At 40.2% G+C, this 26,276-nt stretch overlaps 1 protein-coding gene across 3 annotated transcripts in view; it reads right to left on the reverse strand.

Moving 5' to 3' along the window:
• The window catches only part of KIAA1755 (KIAA1755 ortholog), a 517,033-nt gene that overhangs the window by 245,426 nt on the left and 245,331 nt on the right, over positions 1 to 26,276 (reverse strand). For all 3 annotated transcript variants that reach the window (XM_069243743.1, XM_069243744.1, XM_069243742.1), the window contains exons 8-10: positions 23,683 to 23,799; positions 8,533 to 8,631; positions 6,074 to 6,222 (exon numbers count right to left, since the gene is read on the reverse strand). In XM_069243743.1, the coding sequence (XP_069099844.1) occupies positions 6,074 to 6,222; positions 8,533 to 8,631; positions 23,683 to 23,799 (365 nt within the window). The remainder of the gene's footprint in view (positions 1 to 6,073; positions 6,223 to 8,532; positions 8,632 to 23,682; positions 23,800 to 26,276) is intronic.

The following is a 26,276-nucleotide window of genomic DNA, read 5'->3' on the forward strand; positions in this document are numbered from 1 at the left end:
TTTCCTTTCTTTGATTCCTGGTGATTGAGGCACAATTTGAATGGTCCCTGTTCAACGACAAGTGGACCAAAGACCCTAACCACGTGATTACAACAAATAAATTGTGACTTTATCACTGTGAAGAGGCCTCAAGGAAACATGGGGCATAGCTGTCATGTTTTCCTGGTCATTGCGTGACTATTTAGCCAAGTCCAACTTTTTTCTTAGAATTCTGGAATTGTTCAACTGGTTTAGTACTGAGTTCAAGAAGACAACAAGTCTCAGATTTCTAAGGAAAAAAAAGGTGTTGCCAAATTAGCAACGCATGGACCATGGAAATGTGGAAGCTGTAAGACACACAGCCACATAAATACAGAGCTAAATAGCCAACTGTGCATTGCACTGCCTCAGAAAAGAGACATTGGAGGCACATTTTTTGGAATTTTGTATGTGCACACTTTCTCCTTAAAGCCTTAGGGCCATATTTATACTTTTTTAGCACCACATTTGTGTAATTTTTTTACGTAAAAGCTGCGCAAACTTACAAAATATAATTGTAATTTGTAAAGTTACGCTGCTTTTCCGTCAAAAAGCGGTGCAAATGCGGCGCTAAAAATGGTATAACTATGGGCCTTAGTGTGAAACAGGCACAGGCAGGTTCAATTACCACCACACTTTACAGAGCTCTGATTCTGAGCAGGACCTCTGTCATTGAGAACCAAATTTTCAAAAAAATAATTATTAATACATAAATGCAGTAATATTTGATCACAACGTTTGTGCCTAATTGTTTACTTTCAATGTCTCTTGCTTATGAACTATATTTACTTTCCACTGTTCTTTGTAAGTGCTCAGGCCTGTCAGAAGGGACCAAGGGTAGCAGATTTGTCATTCTTCTGTAGGTCCCGTGCTTTTTGAGCGGCTCTTCACTCATGCTACAACACATCTATTTTTATATTTTAGAAATAAAGCTGCCATCTTTATTAATGATGAGGCAGGGTACTCTGCCATGTTTTTGGCAGAGCACCATATCCACCAAACACTAAGTAACCCTACAAGGTTCTTAAAAGTGTATAATTCTTAATGAAGGAATAAATATAGTTACTAAGGGAGTTATTTAGGGACCTGTAAATTCCCATTTTCCTGTAGACTGAATTGTACTTCTTCATTTTGCTATTCTTTTGTGTTCTTTGTTTGGCTAAAATAAAAAAATGCAATGATGAGGATTTCTAAGAAACACTGCTATAATCTGGTATAATCCTCAATGCAGGTCTATAGCAGGTCTATAGCAGAAGAGTTATGTCAGAGATAAATTCAGAGAAATGATAAATGGAGGACATAAATCACATAGGAAAGAGGGACCATTCACCAGAATAAAGGCAGATTATTTTGAGACGTGAGTTCACAATGGTACATCTTAGTGATTATTTGCTTACTTTCGAAATGGGGAAACGCCTATCCAACTAGCTGTAACAGCATGGCAGTAGCCTTTACTATGAGAATTGATCCCTAGATGTGATATGCTTACTTCTGTAGAGACAGAGAGAGGAACCATTTTAAAAATAGGGTCCCTAAATTAGTGTGCATAGCTTTACAGATTCAGCAGACGTTTTATTGCAGTTACAGACCAGAAGCATCAGGAGTAGATGAATGAATGAACGGTACTATAAAATCAAAACTGGCTAATGTATGTGCCTCAGCTTCTTGAAGTGCCTGACTCACTTCCAGTTGAGTTGAAGAGCATCAGAAGCACTCCAGAGAGAAAGACTGGTCCTTTTCCACATGAAATGCTAATGGAGAGGTCAATGGGAATCCCTTGTATTCCCTCAGTTGTACCTGTGCCAGTAAGCAATGACATTGTGTTGGATTACTTCAAAGGTATGGTCGATGGTGTTTGATATGTTTCTCTTCAGATAAATCTGGCAAACCGTCAGCAACAGAAGCACTGTGCCATGACCTCCAGCCTGATTAATGGGTGTTGGTGAAGAAGCACATCTGTAAACATTGTTTGGAACCCAGATGGAAAGTTCTCACCAAATAATTTTGTGGCAAACACTGCTGTGAACACCTTGCATTTGCAGTGTGAGCGGGGTGGGTGCCATTGGGGAGTGTGTGTGTAATATAACACCTTTAGAATGCTATTTATCCCTCCTTTGATTCTGATTGGAGACACTCATAACAGAAACTCATAAATACAGTACAGTACAGAGAATAGTATTATAGAACTGTAAGACGGAGAACAAACGGCATAAATACTGAGCCCAACTCCTCATTAGGCACTTTATTTCTAACATGAAATGCTATTGGAAATGGCACCAACAATTTTAGTGAACTTAATGCAGAACTGTAAATGAAGAAAATACAATAGATATATTTAGAGATACATTTTTTCAATTCTTGGTGGAGGCAGAAAACCCTTGTTTCAATGATGTGGCCAAATTGGATTATTTGCAGTGCTCTGGTGTTCCAGAGCTGCTCCTGAACAAAAGAGTGTGAGTATTAGTAGGGCGTAATGCTTTGTGATTTTTTTGTGGCTCTGGTACAGTAGTGCATTGTAGCATTTGTAGTTTCTGAATATGGTTAGTGCAGTGACATGAACTGTCTGAGCTTTTTTCTTATGGGTGTTTGATTTGTGGGTCATTAGGTAGTTTAATTACTGTGAACTTGATGGTTTTGTCATATTTGTGAGCTGAAAATATTTAAGTGCTATTGTGAAAATAATCTAAACATTCTGTTTGTGTAGAAAATGTTGGATTTTTTTAGGTTTAAGACAAATTTATCAAAATCCAGGATCTCAAGATTTATTGTTGAACATTTCTGCAAAGTGTTGGTGTGCTTTGTGAGGTACCATGTACACACAGAGATAGGGACATTTTTTCATTACTACATGTGTTTGGATTAGTATTTGTTTATTTCTTTGTGCACAGAAATCAACACAACCCCTAGTCGAGAACTTGCCTTAATGTGATTGATAGCGCTGAAAGGTATTCAGTCTTTTCAGAGTAAACTTGATTTATTTACTTTCCTCCCCTTAGTAGGAAAAAAGACAGGAGATTTTATTGTTTGTGGGTTTTCATCACAGATTCGAAAACACTGCACTGTGGTGAATGACACTGTGTTTGGATAGTTGCTATGGTCAAGGAAAGCTATGCTGTGAATGGTTGACTGTCACTGAGAAGCCACGGCGGGATTGGTGAAGCATCACAACGAGTCGCACTGTCATTGGTCAGTTGTTGTTGTAGGTGGGGTTTGGTTGGTTGAACTTTGCCATAGCTACATAGTGATTGGTTACCTGGTAGTTTGTTGTTTTACATGGTTTTTGCATAATTGGTTTAAACAAATATGGGTGCTGTGACTGACGAAAAGAAAAGATTCCTCTAGATGATTTTCCTGTCTCTGAAATGTTGTCAATGAACTGGATAAAAAGGAAATTGATGACAATAAAAGATGACAATAAAAATGACAGAGAAAACAAAATGAAGAAAATAATTTAGATGAGGAGGATACTTTTTATATGATTTACTAAATTCCAGACCTTCTCTGGTGATTTGCAAACACCCGGACCACCTCGCAAAACAGCAGTGGGAGAGCTAAGAATGAGTACATTTCCATTGCCTACTGCTCCTACACCTACCCCTTGTTGTGAGATTGTAGGGGGTCCTAGTAGAATTATTGTGGTTTCTACTGCTGATATGGTTGCCCCTGATACAGTTACTAGAATGACAGTAGGTCAACCAGTTGAACAAGAAAGGAAAGCAATGTATGTCCTTAAATCAAAAACTGAGGTTGGAGAAATTTTGCAGGGTATAATCAGCATAGATAAATTGACTTCATACATTATAGATTAATTAATAAATAGTATCAAACTTGGGTCAAATATGAAAAGCTTAAGAGAAAAATGGAGCAAAAAAGGAGGTGGTAGAGCAGCAAAAAAGGAAAAGTTAGTAGGAGTGAGCCTGAAATGGGATCAGTGGTGCCTAAATATCCTTTGCAAGAAGTGCATGAAGGTAATTATGTGCATTTCATGTTGCAGCTTTCCAGAGCTTAGGGAGAGAACCAGCAAAATGATATACAGAAGATGACGGATTAGTAACAATCTCAAAAGTGCTGTGGGTTGATATGAATACATAATTTGAAATTGTGATTCTAAAAGATTTGTAAACAGAATGTACACTAGACAACAGAAGTGCCTCCAAGGGAGCTTCCTCCTAACACTCCAGCTGCTTTAGATATGGATAAGTACAAAGAAGTGATTTTGTATTTAAAACAAAAGGTTCCAGAGAAAGAAGTGAACTGGTCAAAGATTATGAGAGCTACTCAAGAGCCCAAAGAGGCATTTTATGAGAGGGTTAGGTTGATGTACAGAAAGCTAAGTGGAATTGCAGATCCAACAAAAGAAAGCAGCGTTTTGTGTTGGCTTTCGTTCTGGGCTTACATTCGGAGCTTAGTTTTGACCTTCATCAGAGCATGATGTGTTGGCTAAGAGCACCGACGAGATACTAAAGTAAGCAAAGTACTGCAGTGACTGTTTTTACATGAAGCAGCGGGAATAGAAAGAGAAACTGAAGTTTGCGCAGACAAATCATTTTCAAAGAGGTACTAGATACCAGCAAGTGGCTTTCATTGCTTCTCGTTTTGCCATTGGTGTAAATCCAAGTGTGAATTCTGCAACGCAGTGTGAATGCTTTTTTCCCGTGTAGAGACAGGGGTTTTGTGAATGCTTCAAATGGAATTACTGCTAAAATTAACATCATAAAAAAGACTACCTTTTGTCATTATTGTGGGAAGATTAGCCACTGGAAACAGGAAGACAGATCCAATCCATATCGAATCCAAAACAATTTCCTTTATTAGACACAGCAGAATGTGAATCAGATGACAAAGTCAAATACCCCAGGCCAAGAAACTTCAATGCAAAATCAAGGACAATTTAAAATGAATGTTTTTGGAGCTCCTGTGATGCAGCAAAACGTGAGAAATAAAATGGCTCACTTTTATCAGAGTCCAGGTTTGCAGCAAAATAGTCTGATAATAAATAGTGAATTCTCACCATTTTCACCAAATGCGACTAATTTGCAATGACAGTGGCTGAGGAGGGAGGAAGATTACATGCTTTGTGCAGTCCTAGAGGAAGACCAGAGTGTTCTAATGTAGATAGTTTAGTGAATGGCCACCCAGCATCATTTGTGGTTGATACAGGTGCAAAGCACACTATGGTTCTTTCCGTGGAGGTCCCAAACCTTTCTCTCTCTGGAAAAGAAGTCCAGGTTGTTGGAATCAGTATTAAGCAGATAGCTATCAGATTTCAGCAAATGTTCCTGTAAAAATCATATAAATTATAAACATTCCCAATTCATTTGGTGTGATTGAAGTCCTGTTAATGTGTTAGGTAGATATTTGCTTTGCAATATGCATTGTGTGATTTACTGCACACCCTATGGTGCCATAATTCAAACTCAGGATGAAGATTTACAGTTCAAAATAAAATCACAAGAATCAAAGGTTCATCGATTCCCAGACCTTCCAAACAAAAATCTACCTCCTAGTTTGAGACATACAGGGAAGAAAGTGGTATGGGATTTCCCATGTAAAGAATTCAGACTAATTAAAAGTGCACAGCCAGTGAAAATTACAGTAAAACTAAATGCAATCTACTCTTGAGCTCCCCAGTACCCCATAGCACTGAAAAGAAAACCGTCAACCAGAGGGTACATTTACCTTTTCCTACTGCCTCAGCCCTGTGATGGAAGGAAGACTATTGCGGGACACTTCAGCGTCTTTGAAATTTAATTTTACTTACCTTGCTGCAGGTCGAGTTCTCAGGCTCTCTGTGCTGGATGTTTAGTATGTTTCTCAAAATAGTAAGCAATCTACGGGGAAGATGATTGCTCTGCAGCCTGTTGACTAAGCCGAAGGACAAAGTAATTGCTTCACTATGCATGTGGACATAATAGACAGTCTATTGAGCTCGTATCTTACCCGAAACCAAACAAACATTCCCACATGATTAATCCTCAGGCATCAACAGGACCTAAAGCCAATGCATTTGAAATAAATCTGCTGAATATCCAATGAACACAGAATGTTTTTATACCTGATATCCTCTGAAAAGCTGAAGTGGGTTGCTTCCTTTCTCAGTCTAGCCAGAGTGGCGCCTCCTTCTCTCTGCAAGTTGACCAGTTTGGTGTCGCTAAGCACAGACTTCATCATTTCGCGGTACTGGGTGATGCGATGAGATGGTTCCTGTTGAGATTACATAAAAATAGTCACACCTTCAGGATTCCATTACAGGAATAATCATCCATGTTCCTACTCAAGAAATGTGAAAACCAGCTGAGAAGGCCATGCAAATACAGCTGAAAAAAGAAAGAAAGAGTGCATAGAGTATTTGCCCAACTCCGTGGAACACACATTGAAGTCATAAGAAGAGGAAATGCTAATTTTATCACATCTGTATGCGTGCATGTCGTGGTATTTCCATTGTACAAACTTTGCTGGAAAGCAAACCAACTCTGAACATGCTCTCAGTTTGATGGTGAGCGTACTTGCCATGCTCAAGCATGTTTGTTTCACTTCTTAACACTGCAGTCAATCATGGATGCTGGTCTCCGTGTTGAACTTATTTGGCAGACCTTGCCCAGGCTTTTCAGGTTCATTGTTTCCTGGTTGGTCTATTTCAGATCACCATTATTGGCTTCCTCCCCAGGCTGAGTAGGTAAAATCAGTGGGTCCCTGTTCCAATATGAATTTGCATCATGTCAACTGTGACTGATAGCCTCTCGAGTTCAGAATAGTGGACATTAATGCCCATGAGTGCCACTTACCTTTGGTTGAGATCCTTGTATGACTGCCACTTCATTCTGTTTCCTGCTTTCTTTGACTGTATGCGTGCAAGTCTCCTTACCTGTGCTTCAGTTGTAGGGTGTTTCCCTTCTTCTGTGTTCTTTTCTAGACCTCATAGTTCTATTCCTTAGGCTGTTGTTTCTACCTTTTTGGCAGTAGTCTATGTGGCCTTTCTAGTAGCCACCTGGTTCTACTTGTTGCTACACTTTCATTACTGCAACTACAGCCTAACGGAATGACCAAGCTTATGTTGTGCTTTCTGCTGATGTGCATGGCAGTTCACTTTTGCATTTCATTGCAGTTCTGCCTGCACTTTGTTGTTCGGGCTTTGGAGGCGTGTGATTTTCTGCATTTTCTTTGTGGGTCTTTGACACTCATTTTCTCGGCTGGTGTGACTTCTGAGCAGCCCTGGGCATGAAGGTTGTTTCCCTTATGCAGCTCTTTGGCCTATTTCAGCCTTCTCACTTGCTTCTGGGGAGGTCTGTGTGACACTCTGGTTCTGATTCACAAAGGTACACATACCCTTTTGTGTATGTTTATAATTGTTTCTGGTTCACAGAGGTGTTTTACTAGTAGTCTCTTTATGACTGTGGAGTCTTCACCCATAAAAAGATAGGACAGTCCTTTGTATTTATGTGAGGAGACTCCCGAGTCGTAAAGAGACTACTACTTAAATACCTTTGTAAATAGCAAACAATTGTAAAATTACACAAAAGTGTAAGTTTACCTTGATGAATCAGGCCCTTTGGGCCTTGAATGGGTTTTACCATTACGAGTTGCTGCTTGATGATCCAGACAGGGCTATTGTCTTTTGGTGTTGCCTTTCCATTAGGCTTTTGTTTGCATGGATGGTGTGGTTGTTCTTCTCCTTGGTACAGGCTGTTGGTTTTAGTCTGTCTTGGGAAATCAGTTTGAGCGGCAGGGGCTGAGAGTGCGGATGGCGGGGGCACCAGTATTGTTTATTTAGGTTATAAGTTATAGCACTGGAGGTAACTATAAGTGGTTAATTTCAGTGGTCTTGTTAGTTCGAAAGTGTGTTTTAACTCACATTTTCACCTAACTATAACGTCTATTTTACCTTTTTTCAGTGAGAAAACGCGTGTGTTTGTTATTACAGGCACTGTCTGGGGTGTAGCACAGCATGGGGCCCCCAACCCCTCAGAGGGCCCCAACCCTTCTAGTGGGCCCCCTATTCAGTCGAAGGCAATTAATATATCTGGCTTAGCTGATAAGGGGCCCGTAATCACATTCTGCAGGGGGCTTGTAAGTTTTTGTCGCCACCAGTACTAGCACTGCCCCGTTCCCATCCTCAACAGGGCTGCAGGAGCCACTCTTCAATAAGAAGCTTGATTTCACAGGTTCGGCTGCTTTTAGTTGCACTGATGTGAGGATATGTCTCAAAGGAATGACCAAAATAACAGCTGCTGTGCATTTTTGGAATTTGATAGGTGGCATCCTCATAATGATGCAATTTCCAATTTTGATATTACAGGCGCAAATATTTTATGAAGTCATTTCTGGTGACAAATTAGTAATTTCAAAACCTTCCTCTTTTTGGCAAAAGAATGCTGGCGATTTTGCAGACATTACCCTCGCCCTGCTGCACATCTTCCAGGACATCACTTATTTCTCTGACATCAAAAAGTTCATCCTCAATATTTCCCCAAATGCCATGCCCGCCTCTTAATCAGCATTTACTCGATCCCATACCTGCATGTCGGTGAGGTTATTGCTTTGCTCTAGTTGCTGAATGGAGTGCTGCAGGGATTCAGCTGCCTTCTTCAGATCGTCGACAAAAGGATCCAGCTTCTGCAACAGAAATTGAAAGCTGAATAAGCATTTAGCAGCTCCAGTATTTACAGACAAGGGAGACTGATGTAAGGCAAGTAGAGGCAGAGAAAAGACTTAAGAAGTAACAGTTTAGATCTGTTTTCATCAGAAGGCAAGGAGTTAAGGTAACATTGGAGAAAACGAACGAGAGAAGGTATTAAGTGAGAAATACTAGTGAGGAAAAAACTGAGAGAGGAAGAGAAAGAATGGAGGGAGAAATAGAAAATGAGAGAGCTAAAGAGAAGATAAACTGAGAATTGAGAGACGTAATACATACTCGGGGGAAGACATTGCCTGAATTAGCTCTAAATCACAATATCATACACCGAAATTTCACCTGACACAAATATCCATAAATATCATCCATTAAGTACTGCTTATGAAAACATCGGCCCATACGGTGTAGATCTTTTATTGTTTGACCCAATAGGGGGATATTTTTGTAAACAATATTTTGCACACAATAATTATGTCAGCCATATTCTGACAATGTTATTCAGGTGTCGTACCGTCCATGATGATTTGAATCTTCGGAGTGGACCCTAAGAATAAACCACTTCCATCAAATTAATGGAGTAAATGAAACCCTTAAACGAAGACACAAAAAGGGCTAACGAGACTTTTTATAATGCTGATTCGGTGATTGCAAAAGAAATGCAGAAAAGATGACTGGATTCAGTAAAATATTGCACTCTCTAGGGTGGAAAAGGGAAGTATACATTGGGATAACCTCTGCTCATGGAAAACATTGACTGCTTGTTTATTGATGTTGAAGGCTTTCTTTGAAGGGAAGTCAGTAATAAGAGCTATTTTGAAGGTATGATGGTCAAGGTCAGAGGTTTGCCTGCTTTAGAAGGGTAAAGTTATGTGTGTCTCCCACTAGCCCCATGCATGGACCTGAACTTGTAATATTCCAAATAATAACCCAATAGTTTACTGGGGCAGTAGGTTTGGTGTCTCTATTTGGGCAGCTTTTGCAAGGGGCTCAATGTGCTCTTCAAGATGTGTTCTTTGTGGAGACATATTGCCTGAGAAGCACCATACGGGTAAACCAGGCTTCCGAGGCACCCAAGAGAAGAATGACTGAGCACTAAAACGCCTTTAGTCACTGGAGAGTGTGCAACCGCCGTAGAAACTGTAGAGTGAACCTTCAAACTTGTGAAGCAAATGAATCAGGAAGGAAGTGGTAAGTGGGCAACATTTGGGGACAAATCACATAGGAGTAGATGTTCCTGGAATAGCGGGGGACTGGAGTTGCTTGATAATATCGCCTGGGCAGGCGCTAGCCTAATAGTGATCAACAGCAGGTCTATGAAAGCACCTAGATGCCTCATGTCGAGGGTACTGGTAACCAAGCTAAAGTTCCCCCTAGAATAAAAAAGGGAGAGAACCTTTTTAGTCACCAGCAGCACTTCTGGACTGCCAAGCTCCCACCTTATACCAAAATGTAGAAGATCCTCTGTATATATGGAGCTTTTATCCCTATGGACAGTGGGTGTTAACAGCTTTGTTTAAAGCGCTATGAGATTTACACAATCAGCAGTGGAATGTTTCCTGAGAACCATTATTATACCTCTCCAGGAGGTGCCACAAACACAAACACACACACACACACACACACACACACACACACACAGACAGACAGACAGACAGACTTCCTATAGCCCACCATCCAGGACGTATTGTTTGGGGCTAATAATAACATGTTTTCATGTTTATTTTGTCCTTGGGATCAGTAGGCCCAATCCCCTGCAGCACAAAAACTATGGTTGCTAGTTTACATTGTGGAACAGGGAACGGGATTGTCTGCAATTGGGACAACATGCTGTTTGAGCTTTTATTTATGGTTCATTAATGTAAAGCCTTTATTATTAGCATCAGTGCTGTAAACACGTGTTGTAGGCTCGAAATGCACTACTGACAGTGGTTCCAGTAACATAAATGTGTACATACATGTTTGAAATGTTTAACACTATGAAGCTACGCATAATGCTCCCAGAATGCTCTCTGACTATATGCAAATATCTGCAGAAGTTTGATTGAAAGCCAGATTGATAGTTCTTTGCTTTCAAAATAAAATGGTCACAAAAAAATGCAAATAGGAAACAAAATGTTTTGCAAAATTTCTGTTACATTTTAGGTATCATTTCTTTGCAGCATCATTTAGTAAAATGTGTTGATGCATGGCAGTAATTCCCAAAATTATTCACAACGGAAAATCAGTTGCCTTTTGGGGCTGCTGAGAGACCTCAAGGCTGTAACCACTGTTTTGTTTCTGTGGGGCTACTGTTAGTGAAGAAAAGATTGCACCACACTGAAGCAGTAGGTTCAAGCCCACCAAGGCAGCCTGGCTGTCAGATATGACTTATTGCCAATCTCTGTTAGAACTATTTGCAGAGAAACTGCCAAAGACCTCCTGTCCTAGACACATATGGGGGCCTCTGACTTCGTATTTATTGACATGAACTGGGGACAATAATGAGATTGAGTGAGATGAGAACCTCAACAAAGGGTCGGGACAAATCTTAGGCAAGTCTTTCTTCGTGTATTGTTTGGTCGGGGCAGGGTTGTGGGAGTAAATGACAAATGGTTGTCTATATGTTCGTGAGTTATCTTAATATGCAAAGCACTAATAAAAAAAATAAAAATAATGGAAAATGATCGTAACCAATTTCAACAAGATTATGGGAAACGTGAAAATAAACAAGTACAGGCAAAGCCAATTAATTTCGACATTGGTGGTCAGTCTTATGGCCAGAGCCACTGGAATTATGCAATTTTGAGGCAATTTTCGTACATTGATAGATTTGCCACCTTTGCCACATAATCCATCACCTGCCACATAATCTGTAGATTTTATCAAAACAAATGTGTTTGTAGCTCAAATTGTTCAAATTACTAAAAATTTGAAGACACGTATTGCCACTCAGTGGAAGGTCCTTTGCAAAGCTGGATTGGTCACTTTTCTATCGCTTATTGCTATATTTGGGCATGAAACTGGTACTATTGAGGTGCAACAAATGCCCAGAGAGTTACCAAATAAAAAAATGATGAAATAATGAAGTAATGACATTAAAAAATGTGGTGCATTATGCAGCATTATTTGTCCTTTCTTGACGCATACTTTACTCAACCCTGCCACATACGTTGACTCTCTACTGCCACATGATTTCAGTGGCCCTGCTTATGACTTTGACAGTGTATGTTTTATTTTGACATGGCTTTTATAAAACTTTATTGTTGTGGGAGCTGCCGGGTCCTCACCATTGTCACAAACCTTGGCACAAAGCAAAAGCACACATTGGCAAATTAGTTCCTGGCACTAAACAAAACTACTTTGTGTGCTGATATGCTCATTGTGAAAAAGCAGGTTACTATCAGTTACAGTGAAAGAGAGATTTTTTTTTTAATAAAAACAAAAGGTATTGGCCAGGAAATTGTACTAGAAAATATTTGTGAACTGTATTTTAGCATTAATAAATATGCATGTGTACATTTGCTCTTTTGAAAATCTGTGGAGCGTTTACAAGTTCACTTTCCCTCTAACCACTTTTTTTTCCAACCCTGGAAGAAGTTTTACTTCTGCCCTTGTCAGGTGTATAGTTCCAACCTTTCTCAGTATGGGAAGAGATTACAGAATAGCTTGTGAAAACACTTAAAAGATGCAAGTTAATAAGTTTGCACAGATTAAAAAAAAAACATTCCAACCATGGAACGTTTGGTTAACTCTGCCCCCAGGACCAGTATGAAGATCTGCAGAAAGGTGGCAAACTAAATAAATTATCCTATATTCAAGCCCTATTATAGAATTAGACCTGGCATAATCAAAGAGGCTTATATCAGAACTGTTATTTAATGAGATTGCTGTCATAATGTGTTTCTGCACTACATGGTACCAAAGGGATTTATGAAACAACCTATCCTATGGACAAGTAGATCAAGTAGATATTTTATTAAATGGCACACATATATATATATATATATATATATAACAAAGGTTACAGGGATGTTATAGTTAGGCTCACATTTTAAATGTACAAAACCATAGAAATTCACCAGTTATAGTTACAGTTACCTCAAGTAACTGTAAACCCATACCCTAAGGTAACTATAACTTGCAGCCACGCCATGCAAACTTTTTTCATCAAACATCTTACTGCAAATATTACATTGATACTACGAATAATGTTATCAAAGATGTCATGAGTGCCGTAATTTGTGGGTTCATTAGCAGCGCATGGCGATGGTACGAGTTATTGTCACCTTAGGGCATGAGTTATAGTTACTTGAGATAACTCTAACTATAACAGGTGAATTTTCAAAGTATTGTATTTTAAAAATGTGAGCCTAACTGTAACTTCCCTGTAGCCTTTGTTTTTTTAAGTGAATTTCTATGTATTTTTAAATTCTATTTCTTAACTATAACAGCTCTGTAACCTTTGTTTTTTTTCAGTAAATTTATATGGTGTTTTTAATGTAAAGTAATTTTTATGACTATACGTTAATCCGACCACCGGCGCGCACAGCCTTTTGCCAAGCACAGCGGTGGGTGGCCGCAGGGCCTGCGGCTAGGCCCTGTGGCCAACCATATAATCAACCAACATTGCACACTGCATGGCATTTGGCTGCTCACAGTGGGTTTGGCCAGTCCCTGCGGCCAACCTCCCTAACCACCCAATTTAGAGAGAGAGAGAGAGAGAGAGAGAGAGAGAGAGAGAGAGAGAGAGAGAGAGAGAGAGAGAGAGAGAGAGTTTGAGAGAGAGAGAGCGATTTAGAGGAAGATTTCTCAAAGAGAAATTGTGAGAGAGAGATAGAGTTTGTTTAGACTTTGATGAATGATATACTTAGAAAAAGATATTTCTGGACAATTTGAAAAGGAAAATGTTTTTGTAAATTAAAAAGAGTGATACATCTTTCAGTATGTAACCTGCGCTTGTTTTTTAAAAGAAATCTTTGCCATGAATTTGTGACGTCGTCATGAATTTGAAGCAAAAAATGTTTATAAAAGTACTTTTTTTTGCCCTGGAGGGATCCGTCTGACACTTCAGCACCAGAGCTAGGGGATCGGGGTGTACCTACCTTCACAATGTTTTTTTTTTTTCACTTTTTTTTTCTGGGACTCTTCTGAAGCAAAGTCCCAAGATGGCTGACAACACTTCCTGGTTTGAAGTTTTGGCAGACAATCAGAGCACTGCAGCTCTCTGCACGGGCTCTTATTATTCCCGAAGTCGTCAGTGAGGATCCACAGCCCAAGACATACCAGTTTATTTTCCTTTTGATATCTCAATAGCTACTGAATAGATTTACATTAAAGACACAATCTGTGGAGAAAAATCTAGCTTCCTGACAAATTTGGTGTAATTCCATCCAGCAGTTTGGGCTGTAGTCGTGTTCAAAGCTCGTATGGGAAACACTTGTTTTTGACCCCCCTTTTTTCTCGGTCCCTGCTTAACGGATCACCCTGAAACTTCCCATGAGCAACAAGAACCACAGCACACTTTTTAGGAAACTTTTGTGAAGATTCGTCAAATGGTGCCAATGATATAGGCAAATCAAAAATCGCTTTTTCTGTGGAAACATGGTCCTAACTATAACTACTTACCTAATATATATATATATATATATATATATATATATATATATATATATATATATTCACAGAAAAAAACAAAGGTTACAGGGACGTTTTAGTTAGGAAATAGAATTAAAAAACCTTAGAAATTCAATGAAAAAACCAAAGGTTAGAGGGACGTTATAGTTAGGCTCTGAATTTACTTCTACGAAACTACAGACATTCTGCAGTTATAGTTAGAGTTCCTTCGAGTAACTACAACTCACTCCCTAAGGTAACTATAACTTGCACCCTCGCCATGCACAGCTTTATCTATAAAAAAATTACTCCTAATGTTTCATTTATAGTTTTAAGGACATTATAGAAGTTGTCATGACTGGTTTCATATCTGGGGAAATTAGCAGTGCATGGCGAGAGGGCACGTTATAGTTACCTGGCCCCTTTTATTTTTTTTTATATTTTTGTCTGGGATTCAGCTCAAGCTAAGTCCCAACATGGCTGACAATGCTTCCTTGTTGAAGTGTTGTCAGACAATCAGATCTCAGCACGAGATTGGGAGGGGTCACAAATTCTTCACGACCCTACATATACAAATTTGAATTTCCTTAAATTTCTCAAAAACTACTTAATGGATTTACAACAAATAAGAAAAAGGGCTGTTTCTGGACCGAGAGCTAACTCTCTGTCAAATTTTGTGTAATTCAATCCATTAGTTTTGGCGCTACCCCTCTTCAAAATCCCTATGGAAAAATGAATAGGGAAATTGTGTTTTGGGACCCCCTTTTTCTCAGTGCCCCATGGACGGATTCAGCAGCTGATGGGAGCGTGAGGGTTTTTTGGAACATTTCCTGAAGATGCGTCAAGCATCACCAAAGTTATTATTAAAACAAAAAGCGTTTTTTCCATAGAAACTAGGTCCTAACTATAACTACCTCGTTGTGACCGCCACTAGGTATAATACATATATATATATATATATATATATATACACATATATATATATATATATATATATATATATATATATATATATATAGAGAGAGAGAGAAAGATATATATACATACATATACATGTGTATATATATATATATATATATATATATATATATATATATATATATATGTACATATATATACATATATATATTAGTTTTTATCATTCACTTCTGAATTATTTTTGCCTACCTTAAATGGATCTCTAGTGGCGGTCTGGAAAGCTCCAAAATATCTCTTCATTCATATGAGATAGGTGAACATGGTAAGTATTTTTTTAACAAAAGAAATGGTACATCTTAAACTCCTTGCATTTGCAAAATTCAGTTGATAAGTATGATACACGTCAATAAGAAACTTTAGACAATTAATTTGTGTATATAGGTGAACAAAACATGCATAATTTCAAATTGCAAAAATCAATCTCTAATGACAATTTTGGAATTTGTCGTGTGATCAGGTATTGGCTGAGTAGTCCAGCAAATGCAAAGTCTTGTATCCCACCGCTGCCACCAATGTAGGAAGTTGGCTCTGTATGTGCTATTTCAAAGTAAGGAATAGCATGCACAGAGTCCAAGGGTTCCCCTTAGAGGTAAAATAGTGGTAAAAAGAGATAATACTAATGCTCTATTTTGTGGTAGTGTGGTCGAGCAGTAGGCTTATCCAAGGAGTAGTGTTAAGCATTTGTTGTACATACACATAGACAATAAATGAGGTACACACACTCAGAGACAAATCCAGCCAATAGGTTTTTATATAGAAAAATATCTTTTCTTAGTTTATTTTAAGAACCACAGGTTCAAATTCTACATGTAATATCTCATTCGAAAGGTATTGCAGGTAAGTACTTTAGGAACTTCAAATCATCAAAATTGCATGTATACTTTTCAAGTTATTGACAAATAGCTGTTTTAAAAGTGGACACTTAGTGCAATTTTCACAGTTCCTAGGGGAGGTAAGTATTTGTTAGGTTAACCAGGTAAGTAAGACACTTACAGGGCTTAGTTCTTGGTCCAAGGTAGCCCACCGTTGGGGGTTCAGAGCAACCCCAAAGTCACCACACCAGCAGCTCAGGGCCGGTCAGGTGCAGAGTTCAAAGTGGTGCCCAAAACGCATAGGCTAGAATGGAGAGAAGGGGGTGCCCCGGTTCCGGTCTGCTTGCAGGTAAGTACCCGCGTCTTCGGAGGGCAGACCAGGGGGGTTTTGTAGGGCACCGGGGGGGACACAAGCCCACACAGAAATTTCACCCTCAGCGGCGCGGGGGCGGCCGGGTGCAGTGTAGAAACAAGCGTCGGGTTCGCAATGTTAGTCTATGAGAGATCTCGGGATCTCTTCAGCGCTGCAGGCAGGCAAGGGGGGGATTCCTCGGGGTAACCTCCACTTGGGCAAGGGAGAGGGACTCCTGGGGGTCACTTCTCCAGTGAAAGTCCGGTCCTTCAGGTCCTGGGGGCTGCGGGTGCAGGGTCTCTCCCAGGCGTCGGGACTTTAGGTTCAAAGAGTCGCGGTCAGGGGAAGCCTCGGGATTCCCTCTGCAGGCGGCGCTGTGGGGGCTCAGGGGGGACAGGTTTTGGTACTCACAGTATCAGAGTAGTCCTGGGGTCCCTCCTGAGGTGTTGGATCTCCACCAGCCGAGTCGGGGTCGCCGGGTGCAGTGTTGCAAGTCTCACGCTTCTTGCGGGGAGCTTGCAGGGTTCTTTAAAGCTGCTGGAAACAAAGTTGCAGCTTTTCTTGGAGCAGGTCCGCTGTCCTCGGGAGTTTCTTGTCTTTTCGAAGCAGGGGCAGTCCTCAGAGGATGTCGAGGTCGCTGGTCCCTTTGGAAGGCGTCGCTGGAGCAGGATCTTTGGAAGGCAGGAGACAGGCCGGTGAGTTTCTGGAGCCAAGGCAGTTGTCGTCTTCTGGTCTTCCGCTGCAGGGGTTTTCAGCTGGGCAGTCCTTCTTCTTGTAGTTGCAGGAATCTCATTTTCTAGGGTTCAGGGTAGCCCTTAAATACTAAATTTAAGGGCGTGTTTAGGTCTGGGGGGTTAGTAGCCAATGGCTACTAGCCCTGAGGGTGGGTACACCCTCTTTGTGCCTCCTCCCAAGGGGAGGGGGTCACAATCCTAACCCTATTGGGGGAATCCTCCATCTGCAAGATGGAGGATTTCTAAAAGTTAGAGTCACCTCAGCTCAGGACACCTTAGGGGCTGTCCTGACTGGCCAGTGACTCCTCCTTGTTTTTCTCATTATTTTCTCCGGCCTTGCCGCCAAAAGTGGGGCCTGGCCGGAGGGGGCGGGCAACTCCACTAGCTGGAGTGTCCTGCTGGGTTGGCACAAAGGAGGTGAGCCTTTGAGGCTCACCGCCAGGTGTGACAATTCCTGCCTGGGGGAGGTGTTAGCATCTCCACCCAGTGCAGGCTTTGTTACTGGCCTCAGAGTGACAAAGGCACTCTCCCCATGGGGCCAGCAACATGTCTCGGTTTGTGGCAGGCTGCTAAAACTAGTCAGCCTACACAGATAGTCGGTTAAGTTTCAGGGGGCACCTCTAAGGTGCCCTCTGTGGTGTATTTTACAATAAAATGTACACTGGCATCAGTGTGCATTTATTGTGCTGAGAAGTTTGATACCAAACTTCCCAGTTTTCAGTGTAGCCATTATGGTGCTGTGGAGTTCGTGTTTGACAGACTCCCAGACCATATACTCTTATGGCTACCCTGCACTTACAATGTCTAAGGTTTTGTTTAGACAGTGTAGGGGTACCATGCTCATGCACTGGTACCCTCACCTATGGTATAGTGCACCCTGCCTTAGGGCTGTAAGGCCTGCTAGAGGGGTGTCTTACCTATACTGCATAGGCAGTGAGAGGCTGGCATGGCACCCTGAGGGGAGTGCCATGTCGACTTACTCATTTTGTTCTCACTAGCACACACAGGCTTGTAAGCAGTGTGTCTGTGCTGAGTGAGGGGTCTCTAGGGTGGCATAAGACATGCTGCAGCCCTTAGAGACCTTCCTTGGCATCAGGGCCCTTGGTACTAGAAGTACCAGTTACAAGGGACTTATCTGGATGCCAGGGTCTGCCAATTGTGGATACAAAAGTACATTTTAGGTGAAGGAACACTGGTGCTGGGGCCTGGTTAGCAGGGTCCCAGCACTCTTCTCAGTCAAGTCAGCATCAGTATCAGGCAAAAAGTGGGGGGGTAACTGCAACAGGGAGCCATTTCTTTACAACTGTGGAGTAAAATTCTGCATTATATTCTCCATACAGGTGTTACATTACATTTTAAAAGTATGTTGAAAAGTCTGTCATCATTAGGGCAGATGGTTTGAGGTACCGAAGACCCGTTGTCAGCCAGGCCACTGGTCAAAGATTTATTCCAGTTTAGCAAGCAGAGGATCCACCGGGTGGAAACTGTACAGTTCATCTGACTCTGTATAGAGCGGGTGAAGTGGGAGTTCAGAGGACAGGGTGCCCCACAACATTTGTGGGCCCTATGTCCCTATTGTACATGACCCAAACCTAGTGGAGCAATTACGGCTGGAATTAGTAAATTTTGGAGTTGCCTTGATTCTGGTAGAGATCTTTAATGTTGTAATGTCCGAGATACATCACTTCCAGCACTTCGTCATCCAAGCTTCCATTGATTTATTTCTTGGCAAAACAGCTGCTTAAGTGTCTGGACAGAGAAAATGTCTGAACATCCGCTCTTGGATACTTCCTCTATTAAGCCAGTAACGTAGCCTAACATAGTAGTCTCATATCGCTGGAGGGTGGATTTGATCCTGCTTTTGGAATTAGAGGGTGCAGGTAATCAATAAAATAATTATTAGATATAAATCATAGGCCTATAGGGGAATGAGCAGTTTGGGATGCTACTAAAGCATACTTTCAGGATTTCTTAATCTCAGAAATGGCCAGGAGAAATAAGTCAGAAATACAAGAATTGAAAGTTCATTAAGGTAAGCAGGCCAAAGTGTAGGGCGGAATGACAGCAATTCTACTGCAGATAAAATTGAGACCCTGCACTGTCTGCACCATTGAGTGAAGCAGCTGCCAATACATAAATCACAAGTCCTGTTAAAAAAGTACAGTACAGTGATTTAGAAGATATTAACTTTGAAAGCCAAAGATCACAATTGTCATAACTATATGAAAACGTTAGTGATTGTCAGTTTGAGAGACATGGTGAATAACTCAGCTGGATTTGCTGGTGCATTGTTAAGGCTTTATCAGAAATTCTATCATGAAAATGTGGCACTAGTACATGCTGGCTTCTAACCTTCAATATTCCCACTTTTATGGAAGCACTAGTTTCCTCTGAGGTCATTTTGTCCTTTGATGCATGGAAGGCATCTTACCTGGTCAACTCAGAATTTGTAACTTCTGTAATGAAAAAATGAATATCCCATACCAGTATATCAGACTGATTCTTTCATAGTGTTATATTTCTAAGACTCTGTAAATTGTAAATGATGATTATGTGGCATGTTTCAAAATCTAGTGGGGCATCTGGCAAGTCTGCCTCTATTGTCGTCTATGGCGCGATGTGTCATGAATAATACACATAACAGAGAAAAACAAAATGTTCAGAGGGCAGCAAAAGTCCCTCATTGAGCTGATGTTTTATTTCTCCACCTTAAACAAGCCAAGAATTTACATTTTCTTGCCATCACAGAATAATTTTTCCAGGTTTCTGGACAGAGAATGGATACAGCTTAAACCAAGTTTATATTGGAAAATGAATATGCATCTCTTTTACCGCAGAGGTTTTGATATGGGACCATGTTCAAGCCTAAAAGAACATTGAGCATCCAGGCATTAATAGATTAATGGTAAAAAGGATTTTGAAACCTGTTGACAGGTTCAGTTCTTAATAGTGACTGTGTCAACCAAATAAAACAACTATTGGCCCACAATACGTGTTTCTTTTACTTGTATTAGCCTGTAAATGGCTTCTTTAGTATTTCAAAGCCTATGTGCTAAATTAGAGGAGTGAGGGTGCTGTCATAGTTGGAAAGATATAATATGACCCCTGTGGCACAAGTCCTCCAAAAGCTGGTGGTGTAGTTTCTGAACTTCCTATTTAATATTGCCACATAAGATAAAATGGTAAGAGAATAGACTTTGGTCCATTTGGCTATGCTGGTTACTTCAAGAGTCCTACATACTTTAAGATCCGGTTCTGTCTTGTGTTACAAGTTATGATTATAGATGAGAAAGTTAAGTCAACCGACAAAGAAGTGTGTTTTCCTTTTGAGAATTTCACAAATTAGCCCAGCATCCATCAAAATGGGATCAAAAAGACAGTAAAGAATTGACACCTTTAAAGGGAAAGAAGGACTTCGCCCATTGCATACACTAGAGTAGGGTTTATAAATAGGTGCAATGGTTACACTTTTTCTTTGTATGATAATACAGGCCTTCATTTGATGGCCTTTTGTCGGGGGTCTAGGAGAAGATTTATAACAGAGGTGTAAAATAACCAAATTCCCTGTTGAACCTGGGTAATGAGATAATCATTTGAATTTAGGCAGAAGACATCAGCTAACCCTTGCTGCAATTTGCGAGGTCGAAAATTAATTGAACAGCACATAACAGTAACCTCTATCAAGTACAGCACTACTGATTGTAGAAGCAGATTTTTGAATATTTATTCAGAAAAATACAGAAAATGTTAAAAGTCAGTAGAACTCTATAAGTGCATTATTTGGTACTAAACAGAACCAAAATATTTATGGGTCTCAGTGTTATTTTTCAAATAGAGAGGGCATGGGTGAACAGCTAGGACTGGATCTGACTGTGGCCTTGCTGGGCCACCACTAAAGTCAGAATAATAAGTAAAGTGATGTGGAAAACCTAACTTTCTTTGGCTTCTTACTAGCGTGGCTCTTGATTGCCCAAAAGTCAAGCTCAACACTGAGGCCAACAAAGGCTAAACAGATAAGGTAAGTGATCTGCCACATCAACTCGTGTTTTACAGACTATGGCAGGTAGCCAGATTAAAGAGAATCTGGTGGTTTATATTAGAATGGTTTAAAAATCTGGCTAAAATATAATTCTCAATAAAGTAGTTCCCTGGGTAGTGGTGCGCCTCAGACTGCAAACTGTATGAACTTGCCCAAAAAATTTAGTCACCTTTTATCCTTGATTCTCTGCCTTATACTGCATATTCCTCTTTGGTTTGCTTTTTCATATGGATGATATTTCCCTTTCATAATAATGAATAATATAATGACTTCTATGTTTTTATGTACATTGCATCTGTTTATACCTTCCTTAACACATAAAATAAAGAAGAAGAAGTGGGATCAAGTCATCTCTTTATGTCATGTAACTGGTGTAATTCTGTAGTATTTGCTGTGCACCTCAGTACAAATTCCCATCAGATTTTTAATTATAAACAGAAGTATTGAAAGTCATACTAGGGAACCTTGTCATTATTTTTCCAGGAATCCAAAATCAGCCCTGGTAAAAATGCTAAAATGAGCCCAACATGAAGAAAAGATTGGAGTGGAATCATAGGGGCTTTTAAGGTTGGGTTGCGCCAAATGATCAGGCTACGAAACATCTCTCTGGTTTGAAATACACCTGGAAAAAGTGAGAGAGGCAGAAAGGCCCACCCCGCTATGCCTGTATCAATCTAAAAATAAATATAAAGATGTCTTAACTGAAACTTTGAATAACATTTTTTTCGTATTAACACTTGTCTCTAATTTTCTTATTGCAGGAATCTTGTGACCTTTCTAGTCGCCTGTAATAACAGAGCTTCTCAACTGTAATAACTTACTATAGTTGACTTTTGATATCATAATGCCTCTTGCCATAGCCAGCAGCTGGGGATAGGCAGGACATGCAGCATAATTAAAATTATCGGTTTAAAGGGCATAACAGTAGATTGTCTTTTTCCTTTCTGGTCTGTTTTTCTAGATGAACAGAGATCAACAAAAAAATATTTATGCAACATAATGTTTTTGTATGTTTTGGGTAATTATAGGAAAGATAGAACATTTTTGCATGTTTCTAAAGATTCAATGTTTGTTTTTTAACATCTAACTTGTAATACACTTACTCAATCCTTTTTTTAAAGACATCTACCAGCTATTTACTGTGTTTCATTTTGCAATACAGATTCTACTTGTATTATTCAAGGCTGCAAACATCGCACCACTTTCACATAAAGGAGCAATACACTAACGATTTAAGCAGTTTGTGGGTAGGGTGATAGTGTGACTATTTACTTTAAGGAATAAAGGGGCATATTTAAAAGAAAGTGGCACATCACAATTGATGCATCACTTTTCTTGCACCACCGCACACCCCTAACGGCACCATGGGTGTGCCATGTTTACAATACACCGCATCATGGCAAATAATACCACAATAGCGTCAACATTTTTGGTACTATTGTGGTGCTTTGCTTCGCTCAAAATATTCCCGCTAGTCCAGCAAAGCATAGGGAGGCCCAAGGAGATTATAAATGCATAATTTTAATGTCTGCCCTGAGAAGGTGGTAAAAAAGAAAGTGAAATCTAGTAAATTTCACTGCGCCATTTTTTTGGGCCTTCCTGTGAGAGAATGCCCCCTTGCATACATTATGCCTAGTGTAGGCATAATGTGACGCAAGGGTTTACAAAGTATCTCAATGCGTGTAAATATGGCACTGGAAAATTACCTGCTTAATGCGACCTTAGCCTTAAAAAAAACACTAGTATGGAGCAAGGAGGCGCAAGGGGCTTGTAAATATGACCCAAAGTCTTTTGACATACATTATTAGCATATTGTAGTCACCTCAGCATTCCAAGCCTTAGAAGGGAACTTGACCTTCGCCCTCATTCCTCTAAATTTAATCACAGAACTCCTCAGTGACTTGCAATACCCATATAATGTAGTGCACAGTCTTCTACAAGGTGAGACAAGGACACTATGCAGAATGATAGATGCACTTTCAAAATTTTGTGCATCAAACTATTATATGGACTTTGTAACTGAAAAGCTTAACATAAAGTATCTTTGCCTTAGAAATGCCAAAATAATAGTAGTACTTAGTACTTAGTCCGAACTTGGTAGTTGGTATCCCAGTTTTATAACAATAAATAAATGTGTAGGACCTGAAGTACCCAATGTTTAAGATTAGTAAGTGGAATCAAAGATCTGAACAATGTTTGATCATATCGTCCTTTCAGTCAATGTTGTATAACATTCATTTGTCTTAATATTCCTTGTAAAATAGTAGAATTCAGTTGTTGTGAGGCCTACATTATTTCTCTGAGTGGCAAGTACCTTTCCTGTATTTCATTTATGAATAAACAGTCAATATGTAAATTATCATGAAATAACAGCCAACACATGGTTTCCCGCCATGCTGGTAAGCTTGGAGCTTTCTCAGGGTTTAATTCCAATTATTAACCTTGGATTTTCAGTACCATAAGCCCTGTACATTTTCTCATAAGAAAGGCACATCAGAATTAAGAATCCACTGTTACTTTGTCACCTGGAAGAATTGCACCCACTCGCTGTGGCAGTATGGAAATGTTCCTCCCAGGTCCCATGTCAGCTGTCCATTTTCAATGAACCGGGTTAGGCCTTTGAGTGAAGTCAGCACCTCAACCTGTAAACAAAAATCATGTGTGAGACATCACATTTCCTCCAATATTGAGTCTTTAATTTTCTTAGCAAAAATATGAGTGGCAAAAATATCAATATGGTAACATAGGTTCAGAATACACAAGTTGAACCTTGATGTTATGCATGTTCATGCTTTGTGGATATTAAATGAAAAATAGTAATTTTATACTTACCTGCATATTCCTACCTTCTCTATATTTTGGAGGTTGATATTGTTGCTTGGCTTATGTTTCGCAAAATATTAAAGACCAATATGATGACATACAATCATTTTGAAGAGCTTGACAAAGTGAGATGTGGCATAAAACAGAGCATCAACACCAGTGGCTCCTTTAAATAAAAACACTTCTATGTCATATTACTCTATAGCACTGTATGGAACTGGGTGTGTGTATATTTAGAACTGAAGGGCAGTCCTAGAATTGTTACGCACAGCTAGCCTGTCAGCAATATGTAGGGATCAGCTTTGATTTACCCATGCTGACACTATGCATTGATTTCATTGTCCGCGGTAATCCCTGTTTGCTGAATTTAGAATGGAGTTATGTGATGCAGTTTGGATTGAGAAGTCAGTCAGGCTGATGTGGGATATAATTGAAACATGTTATAGTGATAAGCAGAGACGTATTAATGCACAGAATAAGTGGTCATTCGCCTATGGCCTTCACTTTCCAGGAGTCCCCTGGGAAAGTGAACATTTTCTCTATCTTACTTCAAGCTACTACTCTGTCTTAACTTTAACATATAATTTGACATTGTTTGACCTCACTGGAGTTGAATTTGAAGAAAATGGGTAATAAAATTCCAAACATGTTTTGAACAGGGTACCTCTAAATAATTTTGCATAGGGCTAAAAAATCCTTAAAATGACATTGGGGATTAGGACTAACTCTACAACTGTTTCAGTGTGTTACAACCAATGTTTAGACATTGTTTGGTACTCTATGGCCTCTGATATGTTTTCCACTGTGTGCAACATCTGAATGTAGGTGTGCACACCTCCCTAGGTTGTGCTTAGAATAGACATTAGTGATAAACCATTATGTATACTCTCAAACGGAGCAGGTTGTCTCTTCTCTGTGAGGTTTATGTGCAAGAATAATTATTCTAGGGGTATTGTTATTGTACAAATTGTGAGTAATTGGTAGCAAGTGTGTTCTCACCAACTTCCTGCTAAAAAAAGATGGCAAACTGAACAATTTGGAGCCTTATTTGTGCTGTAGTTGCCAACTAGGTGTCTTGCGTATCTGGTGTGGCAACCATTTTGCAATTTGGACTGGTTCATTTTGTTCAAGCTTCATCGTGCACTGAAAGTACTGGGTGCGAATGATGCACCTCAAACCTGCAACATAAAAAAAACTATGGAACAAATGTTTGTTTTTTAAAAGAAAGTGGTAGAAGACGACTAGTGTTGGACTCCTGCTTACTAAGGTCCTCACTCGGAGAACATACAGTTAAATGTAATGGCATAGCACTCAATAAAATGGGGAGACTGTGGAGGGGACCTCAAGCCCCATCAACCCTGATTCTGGGCCCACCTGGCAAAAGAAGGAGGGGCAGGCCCCACCCAGCCCTATAAAGCACCACCGAATCCCCCCTGCGTGGGAGACTGTGTTTGTGGCAGGGGACTTTGAGTCCGATCAATCCCTGTTTCTGGGTCCATGTGACAAAGGGAAAAGGTGACAGGACCCACCAAGCACTATAAAGAGACAATGTGAGTCCTGCTGTGTGGAACACTATGTTTGTGGCAAGGGACTTCAAGTCCCATCAACCTCTGCTACTGGACCCACCTGGCGGAGGTAGAACCCACCAGGCATTATAAATCTCCAACGTGAGCCTCTTTGCCCAAGAGACTGTGTTTGTGGTGGGGGACTTCAAGTCCGATCAACCTCTGCTACTGCACCCACCTGGCGGAGGGAGGAGGTAGACCCCACCAGGCATTATAAATCACCAAAGCGAGCGTCTTTGCCCAGGAGACTGTGTTTGTGGTGGGGGACTTCAAGTCCCATCAACTCTGCTTCTGGAGGAGGAGAAGGAGGCAGGCCCTACCAAGCACTTTAAAGTACAAATGTGTGCCCTGCTGCATGGACCATGCATGGACCGTGCCTGGGTGAAGCACAGGCCAAGGTCAGACCCGTCATGTGCCCGTCTGAGGTAAGAAGAGACAGGGTCACGCCCCTTGGCTCTAATTTGTGAGGTGACTATATTATTTAAATTCCCTTCTTTGTATTTGTTGTGCTGTGAGAGAAAAAAAGGCTACAGGAAGCCAAAGTGGGGGCAATCTTGTGCACATTGTTATGACTGTAGAGTCTTCCCCAACATATGTACCTGCCAATGAAAACGCTAAAGACGGATCTGTTAGACTGTGAAAATTACTAATAAAATTGTGTGATTAACTGAAAGAAAAACATGTGTTTAAAAGTGCAAAGCTGAAATGAAAATTACATTTGACAAAGATAT

Source organism: Pleurodeles waltl, chromosome 7, assembly GCF_031143425.1.
Source record: "Pleurodeles waltl isolate 20211129_DDA chromosome 7, aPleWal1.hap1.20221129, whole genome shotgun sequence".
NCBI classification, from domain to species: Eukaryota; Metazoa; Chordata; class Amphibia; order Caudata; family Salamandridae; genus Pleurodeles; species Pleurodeles waltl.